This window comes from Ailuropoda melanoleuca, chromosome X (genome assembly GCF_002007445.2).
Source record: "Ailuropoda melanoleuca isolate Jingjing chromosome X, ASM200744v2, whole genome shotgun sequence".
NCBI lineage: Eukaryota > Metazoa > Chordata > Mammalia > Carnivora > Ursidae > Ailuropoda > Ailuropoda melanoleuca.
The window spans coordinates 7,360,675-7,370,833 of record NC_048238.1 but is presented as its reverse complement, the minus strand read 5'-3'; the positions used below and the strand labels follow the sequence as shown (position 1 = coordinate 7,370,833).

At 52.5% G+C, this 10,159-nt stretch overlaps 1 protein-coding gene across 1 annotated transcript in view; it reads right to left on the bottom strand.

Annotated features, from left to right (window-relative positions):
• The window catches only part of SHROOM2 (shroom family member 2), a 152,929-nt gene that overhangs the window by 41,322 nt on the left and 101,448 nt on the right, over window positions 1-10,159 (bottom strand). Inside the window, exons 8-9 of the mRNA XM_034649886.1 lie at window positions 7,002-7,526; window positions 5,781-6,009 (exon numbers count right to left, since the gene is read on the bottom strand). Of these exons, the coding sequence (XP_034505777.1) occupies window positions 5,781-6,009; window positions 7,002-7,526 (754 nt within the window). The remainder of the gene's footprint in view (window positions 1-5,780; window positions 6,010-7,001; window positions 7,527-10,159) is intronic.

Below are 10,159 nucleotides of genomic sequence, written 5' to 3'. Positions count from 1 at the left end.
TTGGAACTTCCCATTTTATTTAAGATTGTTTATTTATTTATGTGAAAGAGAGAGAGAGTGAGAGAGAGAGAGAGAGAGAGAGAGAGAGAGAGAAGCAGGCACCCCGCTGAGCAGGAAGCCCGACGGGGGGCTAGATTCCAGGACCCTGGGATCATGACCTGAGCTGAAGGCAGATGCCTAACGGACTGAGCCNTAACGGACTGAGCCACCCAGGCGCCCCTGGCATTTTGTAATTTAAAGACTCACATGTACAGAAGCTACGGAGTCTCACGCCCAGTACTGAATTCCATGACTAAAAAGTATGTTGTACATAGAGTGAGCAAATAAAAGTTAAAACAGATAAATGGATGTCAGTAAAATTAAAAGTCTTTTACAGACACCTGACTTGAATATCCAATGCAAATGAATTCCTCATTTTTTTAAATATGGCAAAATAAACATAAGACATCGATCATTTGACGCGTGTTTAAGTGGACCACTCTGTGGCATTCCGTATATCCACGTGGCTGTACAACCATCACTGCCAGCAGTCTGCAGAACATTCTCACGTTCCCCAACTGAAGCTCTGACCCTTCAGCACGAACTCCCCACTCTCCTTTCCCACCGGCCCTTTAAATGATTTTGTAAAGGGCAAACATAAAAACTAAAACATATACATCGGCACCGCGTGGTCTGACTTGAGTGGCAAAGATTATCCGCCTCCTGTTACACGTGGGAGGAATTACAGGGATGGCTTTCAAGGAGTACTGCAGTGAGCCCTGCCCTGGGAAAAACCACTTTCTGACGATCACGGACATCGCTATGCTATCAGGTCCACCCAGAGCAGAACCAACGGGGTGTTCGTCCCCACCTGCTGAGTTCTGAAGAGCCAACGTGATGCCAGCACGCCGCTGGGCTAGCCCCGAACGACACAGTGCTCAGGGGCACAAACACGAACGAAGATGGGACCATCTGAACGCTCAAGTCCAATGCGGACTTTTAGCTCACTGTGCTGTAACAAGCGACACTATATAAAGTGGCCCTACGGGAGTCACTGTGCCGTCGCCCACCCCTTGTCCTGGGGCAGTTTACCAACTCTGACTGCAGAGGGAGCGTGCAGAGCCTGGGGGACAGAAGGCACACGGCCAGAGGGAGCACAGACTCCTGACGCTCTCCAGGACCACGTCCAGGGCTACACGGGGAACAGGAGCGCCCACCTCGAGGACTGATGTGAACACGGAAGGAATTCCCTGCACTCGAATTAGCAGCCCAGCAGCCCCCAGTGGGTGCCCTGTACTCGGCAGGTGTCAGCAACCCCGGCAGTGCACAGTAGAAGCTTCCCTGACTGCACACACAGCAGGCAAGTGCAGGTCGCCTGTGCCGACGACTACTGAGGTGGGAAGAGTCCAACCATAGAGGAAAGACGCGCTGAACCAGGAGTGCAGCAGCCATGCTTTGTATGAGCTGACCACACGGCAGCTGTCTCAAGACGAGGCACTGATGGACACCCTCCACCCAGCATTTAGGGGTCCACACGCATACTAAAAATAAGCCCACAGTTCCGAAAGCCATGGCCTTTCATCAGGGCTGCTCAGGATGTTCAGGCGTTTTCTTCCCTCAGTTAGAACCGTCTGTGTCGGGGCGCCTGGGTGGCTCAGTCATTAAGCTTTCGGCTCAGGGCATGATCCCGGCGTTCTGGGATCGAGCCCCACATCGGGCTCCTACGCTGGGAACCTGCTTCTTCCTCTCCCACTCCCCCTGCTTGTGTTCCCTCTCTCGCTGGCTGCCTCTGTCAAATAAATAAATAAAACCTTTAAAAAAAAAAAAAAAGAACCGTCTGTGTCTACACTTCTTTGCTGTTTTGTCTCAGGGTGTGGGAGTCGGAGTGTGCTCACGCCTGCCTTTCTGTGTCTCCGTGGACCCTCCTATCGGGTGAAATGCTTTAAATCCACTTCGAATCCCACAGCTGAGATGGCTTTTTCGCGGATATTCATTACTTGAGGGAAAAGCACAAAATAGATTATAGAGACAGAGAACTTTCCAAATTCTTGCCTGCAGCCAAGCCTAATCTGAATGAATTCCTCAAGCAATTTAGAGGATTGTGGATGCATGAGGAGGTCTCGCCAGCATTACCGGTAATTCTTCAGTGTCATTATTCTTCAGCAATTACCATCACGAAGATTTCATGCCAATGCATGAAACCGTGCCTTCAAACCTGCAGGATCAGCTGAGCTAACTTGAAACTGGGCTTTCTGGAAGGAGCCCAAATTCTTTTGATTCCTTTGTATGTCTTGCGTAAGCTTTTCTTAGAAAAACACACCCTCCCCCATTCCTTAAAGGGCCATTCTAAGCAGCAGAGACGTTGAGTTTGAAAGATCTTGGGACGAGGTCTGGCCCGGGCAGCACGGGAATCAATCACTCTCAGCACCCCCTGGGTGCAGAAGGCCTCACCCGCCACATCAGACGAGCCTCACACAAGCCCATCTGCTTATGTCCCGCAGCACGTGGCGTTCGGCAAGGCCTGGGAGGAGAGCGACTGGCGGCAGAGGCCAGGCCCCAGGGCTCACACCTGTTCCTGTACCTCTGTTCGGAGGACAGACTCACTTTTGTCCCACTCCACGGGGGAAATGCAGTCTTTTCTCTCTGGTGCTTGTGCCCACCTCTTGGGCCCAGGGAGAAAGCAGGACCCTCAGAGGCGTGTGCCTGGTTCTCCCGCAGAACCCCGTAACCCCACCAGGGCACTTTCTGAGGAGGTACAAAAACAAACTCTTAGCCTTCCCGGCCTAATGCTTCCAACCAGACACCAGAATTCCCTCACCGCTTCCCTGCACGGGACCTTGCGTTCTGTCCTGCGTCCTTAGTCTTCTCCTAAAACACGGGGTCACCCTCTTCGGCACTTGGGGTCTTGCTACTCTACCATCACGGCCCATCAGGTACACCTGCATAGCACTCAGCTGCTCCTCTCCCCGGCGCACACTTCGAGTAACCGCACGACACAGTGTATTTGTGGGTACCGGAAGGAAGGGTGCAAAGACAGGGCGGCAGATGCCTTTGTCAAATCAAGCCAAAAAGCAGGATTCCTGAGTCACTAACACTGCGCAGAACTGTGATTTCTAGCCCTTGCCATCGATGGTGAAATCGCCCGGCAGGCGCGTATTGCACAAAATATGTCGGTCAGCTTCAGAGTGTAATCATGGGACAGGTGGGGGGGGGCTGTCAGGAGGCAAGTTCATAAGGACTCATCTCTTTTTTTAAAAATATGTTTGACTTATGCATTTGAGAGAGAGGGAGAGAGAGCCAGCAAGAGCATGAGCAGGAGGGAGGGGCAGAGGGAGAAGCAGACTCCCCGCTGAGCCTGGAGCCCGATACAGGACTGGATCCCAGGGCCCCAGGACCATGACCTGAGCCAAAGGCAGACCCTTAGCCAACAGAAGCACCCAGGCGCCCCACGGGGACTCATCTCAATCCCAAAGCAGCCATCTGAGGGGAGGTGGTGCCCCAGCATCTTGTGTCTCCCAAAAGCAAAACGAGAAAGTGCAACAGAGATGAAAGGAGCAAGACAGGGAGCACTGCACCCCAAATTCATCACAGCACGAGAAACAGGGGGCACATCATCAAGCCCACAGTTGTCTACATCTAGGGTGAGGGCTGAATTAGAACTCTCCAAAGTGTACATTTTTTTCTAGTTTTATGAGAAAAACTAAAAACATTTTTGATTCTTTATTTAAAAAACAAGAACAACAACAACAACAGAAGATGCAACCATAAGCCAGATACAGGGCCTTAGAGGCCCAGGACCGAAATGCTTATCGTCCACTTTCTTGAACCAAAAAGCTACTGTTTCCCAAACTGGAAGTCATTTTCTTTTGTGCGCGGGTCATAGTATTTCTTCTATTATATCTGAAATCAACCGGTGGTATTTTTAAACCACTCATGATACATACAGACTTCCAGCAAAATCTTTCACAAAGATTTTTGTTAAAAAAAAAAAATTTTGGGGGGCGCCTGGGTGGCACAGCGGTTAAGCGCCTGCCTTCGGCTCAGGGCGTGATCCCGGAGTTATGGGATCGAGCCCCACGTCAGGCTCTTCCGCTATGAGCCTGCTTCTTCCTCTCCCACTCCCCCTGCTTGTGTTCCCTCTCTCGCTGGCTGTCTCTATCTCTGTCAAATAAATAAATAAAATCTTTAAAAAAAATAAAAAAATAAAAAATAAATAAAAAAAACTATTTTTTAATGAAAGCCCTTTTCCAAAGTACTAAGCGTATGGAAAACATTCACAAAATGCCGGTTCCCTCCTTTTCTTTTCCCACTACTACGTAGACAGGCTCAAGACCCCTGGAATAAACAGTACGCGGTATCCTCTGAGACAGACTTTCTTTGGCACTTCCCTCATCCGTTTAATGCTGAAGCCTATCTACCTATAAAAAACAGGTAATCCCTTAGATGGCATAGCTGTGGCATGCCGACATATCATGAAGATTTAACGCTGTAGTAATGACACTGACCGTGACAGCAGTAATTCTGTCCCTAGCATGACCTCATGAGCACACACTAGGTCCTGACCTCATTCCGACTTCACCTCCCACCCTCCATTCCTGGTTCACATGGCTCCCACCACTGGCCCCTGCTGCTTCTCCAACACGCTGTGAGGCTCCCACCTCAGGACCTTAGCACCGGCCGGCCCCTCTCCCTGCAGCGCACCCAGGCACCCATGCGGCTTACTCTTCACACTCCATCCAGGTCACTGTTCAGTCATCACCCCGTAATCCCATTCCTTTGTTTCACCCCATTCCCGCACCCTGTTTCAATTCTACCATGCAATGACTACACTAACGGCTGGCAAACTCTTTCTGTAAAGGGCCAGACACTGAAGACCTTCGACTTTATGGAGCACATGGTCAGGGGCAAGTACTCAAGTTTGCTGTGTGTGGTGTGAGAGCCACCAGAGCGCATACATAAACGGATCGGTGTGGCTGTGTTTCCAGAGAACGTCTTTTATCGGAGCGGGTGGTGGCCACGGTGTGCTGACCCTGTACCGTGTACGGGTTTCTGTGTTTGCTGAACGTAAGCTCCCCCTCGGGGAAGGGAAGGCTCCATTCTGTTTCATCTACTGCTGTATCCCCAGGCACCTGAGGAGTTGTTTCAGTTAACAAATGACGCACCTTACAACCCACTGTTGGGATTATGATCATCTGGTTAGAGGTGATATTCATCTGGTTAGAACTTGATATTCAAAGAGAACATGTGACTTGCTAAAGGTCACACAATGAAGTCCCTAGATTTTATTTTTACTTATTTTTTTAAAGGTTTTATTTATTTCAGAGAGACAGCGTGTGAACATGAGTGTGGGAGAGGGGCAGAGGGAGAGGCAGACTCCCTGCTAAGTGGGGAACTCCACGTGGCGCTGGATCCCAGGACCCTAAGATCATGACCTGAGCTGAAAGCAGACACTGAACTGACTGAGCGACGTGGGTGCCCCAAGTCCTTAGATTTAAAATGGGATAAAAGGGACATATCAGTCGAACTCTGAATGAGAACGGTACCCACTTAATAGGACCTTAGACCTTTATAAAAAGATAGTAAAGAGGGGTGCCTGGGTGGCTCAGTCGGTGAAATGTCTGCCTTCAGCTCAAGTCATGACCGCAGATTCCCAGGGTCAAATCCTGCATCAGGCTCCTTGCTCGGCGGGGAGTCTGTTTCTCCCTCTGCCCCTCCTTCCTCTCTGGGTAAATAAATAAAATCTTAAAAAAAAAAAAAAAGATGGTAAAGAGACTGTGAGGGCAAAGGCCCCATTTTGGAACAGAAGGCTTAGCCGCTAAGCATTTAACGGGCACGGCGTCCTCAACAACGGGCCTCCCTACCTTCTTCACCGCCAGGTCGTGGTCCAAGTCGCTGCCCGAGTCGTCTTCGGGCTCCTGCTGCTGCAGGTCCTTCATTTTAATCAGCAGCTCCGCCTTGGGGGCCGACGTGCTGTAGTAGGAAGAGCTGGTGGCGAGGGACAGGGCCGCCGGCACGCCTGGCTCCTCTCTCCTGCGGGACACGTGAGTGAGCACGTCAGCTGGCTGTGACTCCGTGCCAGACGCCCCCTCCCAGCACCCCGCCTGCTCCGTGACGAGCACACGGCAGTGCCAATGCAAGCACAACAGCCCGCGGCACAAGACGGCCAAGGGGGCGGGGGAGAAGCGACAATGACAGAACTAGACACCGCATCGCCAAATGGATACTCCGCAAGTCTACAGAACGCAGTTTCTTAAGAAGGGGGAAAAGTCAAATAAGCAGGGATGTCTAAGAATCTCCCCGGGTGGGGGGGGAAGGGAGCAGAGGGAGAATTTTCGCCGGGAGCCTAAGGTCTGCGAGGAGTACGTGCGCGCAGTTCCCTGTAAGTGAGGCCCCAAGGCCCCGAATGCAGCCTGCACCTTTCTACCTGCCGCCATGTCCGCGCCCCCTGGCGTGGGTCCATCTCACCCACTTTGTCCTTCTGTGCTGGGTGTCACTGGCGCTCCCACCTACTGTCCGTAAAGGGTGCTTATGGCGCCAGACACCACGAGGACAGATGCAAGCCCACACGCCCACGCAGGCAGCCCGTGAATGAGACGGGCTGTGAAGGGCAGGCTACCAAACCAGTGGCCACGCATCCCCTCACTGCGCTCCATAACCAGGAGCACAAAGTCTCCTTCGTCAACCCGACGTTCAGGAGCCTTCACGATGGACATCCGGGGCCAGGGCCTTCTTTGCTATGGGGGTGCCCTGGGCAGGGCAGCCTCCCTGGTCTCCACCCACAGGGTGCCAGGAGCACCTCCCAGGCCTGACAACTGGCATCCCCAGGAAAGGGCCTCAGTGGCTCTTTTGGGAGGGTCAGCCAACACGGGCTCAAGCACTGGGCAGTGCTTATGAAAATGGGGCCCCAAAAAGCCACGTGCACACAGACCCACGGACCAGCCCCTCGCCCCCGAAGCCCGAGAGACGCTCGGAAGGCGGACGCGCGCTGGCCGAGCTGCAGAACGAGGGCAGCGCTTGCTCACCTCTCCTCCGCGGTTCTGGGAGACGGCACTTTGGGCAGTAGCTTCCTGCGCTGCTGAGCTTCCTCCAGCAAGTGCTCGTCTTTGGGGAAGATGCCCTCCATGAGGTCCATGGTGGTTCTGATCTTCACGCTGGGGTCCAGGATATCGGCCAGGGACTTGTCCTTCCCCACGATCTCCCGGGCCAGCTCCTCCGACTTCAGGTCTTCGGCCGTCCTCTCCTTGGCTTTCACGTAGCTGAGCGCGGAAGGAGAGGCCCCGTGGTCGTTGGCGCGGGGCGCTGGGGCACTGGGGCGCTGGGGCTCGGGCTCGGCGCCCTGGCGGCTGTACAGGCAGAAGCGCGAGTAGGACTGCTCGGACGTGCTGAGCGTCTTGATCTGGTCTTTCTCCAGCCCGCTGGGCAGCGCGGGCAGCTCGGCAGTGCGAGACAGGCCCTGGCGGCTCTCCTTCTCGGGCTGGCTCTCCGAGTGCACGATCTTGATGGGCACCATCTTTACCGTGGTGTTGTTGTCCATCACCCGCTCAATTCTGGAAAAAGAAGTCCATGTGCTGAAAACACAAAGTGAGCCCCGTATGGACTGTTACCCGGGCCAGAAACCGGCCAGTTCCTCGCCTGCCCTGACCGCAGGGGGACATGTGGCCACCGCAGTGCAGGGAGTCTCCAGGATCCCACGACCCAGGACAGGGCATGGAGGTTCAGGAGGCCCCATTTCCTGTCCCCGAGCATCTGGACACCTTCCAGTTTCCAAAGTCACCCACACACCCACAGACGCCTGAGGCTGGATCCCTGCGCTTACTGAGGGGCAGACGGCTGAACACTCGTTTTCATGCCGGCCATCGTGCGCACGTTAACAAGCCCCGCTCACTTACGTTTTCTTTGGGCGGGGAAGACAGGCTTCTCTAACACAACTGTCATGACAGCCTTCTGTCGCTGCCTCTCAAAGCGGGGCCAGCGCACACCGACGGGTGCCCGCGTGGTTCTGCGGTTGCGGTCAGACCTCCCTACACAGCGGCTATGATCTGAGTGGACACTGAGCACACGCATCCACTGGCCCCAGTCTGAGGCTTCCTCATGTGCTGTGTGCACCGCTGTCACGCTCCACCGGCCTTCCACCACTCAACACTTCAAGCCACCCTTCACACGGCTTCTCAAAGCAGCCACGCAAGGATCTGGCACTAAACACAGGGCACACCGCTTAGGTATTATTTTAAGTGATTCAGAGTACACACTTTCCCTTAGGGAAAAAAAAAAAAAAGATGGAGGGTGGTGCCTGGATGACTCAGTCAGTTAAGGGCCCGACTTTTTATTTTTTTTTTTAAAGATTTTATTTATTTATTTGACAGAGAGAGACAGTGAGAGAGGGAACACAAGCAGGGGGAGTGTGAGAGGGAGAAGCAGGCTTCCCACCGAGCAGGGAGCCTGATGTGGAGCTCGATCCCAGGACCCTGGGATCATGACCTGAGCCGAAGGCAGACACTTAACCACTGAGCAACCCAGGCGCCCCTAAGCACCCAACTCTTGATCTCAGCTCTCAGCTCAGGTCTTGATCTCAGGGTCATGAGTTCAAGTTCCACACCGGGCACCATACTGGCTGTGAAGCTTACTTTAAAAAAAGGGCGGGGGGGGGCGCCTGGGTGGCTCAGTTGGTTTAGCGTCTGATTCTTGATTCGGCTCAGGTCATGATTTCAGGGTCGTGAGATCAAGCCCGCATGGGGCTCTGCACTGGGTATGGAGCCTGCTTAAGATTCTCTGTCTCCCTCTCCTCTCCCTCCTCTGCCCGTCTCTGCCCCTGCTCGCCCATGGTCTCTAAAAAAGGAAATAAATAAGATAAATTACTAAAGAAGGTTTCGCAGTGAAAGGAACTAGGGGGCACCCGGACGGAAGGCAGAACATGGAACTTGTCAGTGTGATGGGGCTTCATGCAGGACTCCCACGAATGCCGCTTGGTGCCCTCAGCTAGACTTTGCTGGACCACACCCGGGGACCCTGTGGACGAGGGTCACAGGGACAAAAGTCTGTTTCAAGTATTTTTGAAGGACGTATTGGAGAAAGAGAGCCATCTGCTGGTGTCCACAAGGGAAGGAAAAAACAAGTCAAAATCACAAACCCAAAGTTTCTAGTATAGTGGGCTAAGGTCATTTCTACCATGTGACCCTAATGGAATTTTGTGTACCACATGGAACATTCCAGTGCTCTAAATGAAAGGTTTTTCACCCTTTAACTGGCAGCTGGGAACACATTAATGGTTTTTCCCCTGTACACGGCAATGTACAGGCTAAAATCATTTTGTATTCTCTTCTCTCCTCCAGTAGAAATCATTACATGTTTCATGTAGGTACTCATGTACAGTCCCCAACACTAATGCCTTCTTTAAAATTTATGAATAAATTTTAAAAGGCCAGCTCTGTGGAAAATACCATTTAGATGTGCTAAACGTCAGAAGTAAATTTTGGCATCTTATCCAAGCAAAGACAGAGACAGAAGAAACCCTCTCCTCATTCCTTTCATTACACACTTAGAAACCCAGATCACTGGGGCGCCTGGGTGGCACAGCGGTTAAGCGTCTGCCTTTGGCTCAGGGCGTGATCTCGGCATTCTGGGATCGAGCTCCACATCAGGCTCCTCCGCTGGGAGCCTGCTTCTTCCTCTCCCACTCCCCCGCTTGTGTTCCCTCTCTCGCTGGCTGTCTCTCTCTCTGTCGAATGAATAAACAAAATCTTAAAANGAATAAATAAAATCTTAAAAAAAAAAATTTAGAAACCCAGATCACCTACTACTGAATTTTTTTTTGAAAGTCAGCTCTACGCCCAATGTGGGGCTTGAACTTACAACCCTGAGATCAGCAGTCCCATGCTCTCCCGACTAAGCCAGCCAGACGCTGCCCCAGGACTGACGTCTAAGCCTGCCTCTATTTATCTTCCCCGACTTGTGGAAAAACTGGATTTCCAGGGCAGGAAGACAAGGAAAAAAGAACAAGTCCTTCACACGTTGACCTATACTTTCCAGCAAAGCATCTCTTCCTGGTCTTTTCTAAGCATAAAGGGCCTCTCCTCTTGTAAGCTGTCCAGACTTGCACATTTAAAAAACCGGATGAGGGGCGCCTGGGTGGCACAGCGGTTAAGCGTCTGCCTTCAGCTCAGGGCGTGATCCCGGCGTTGTT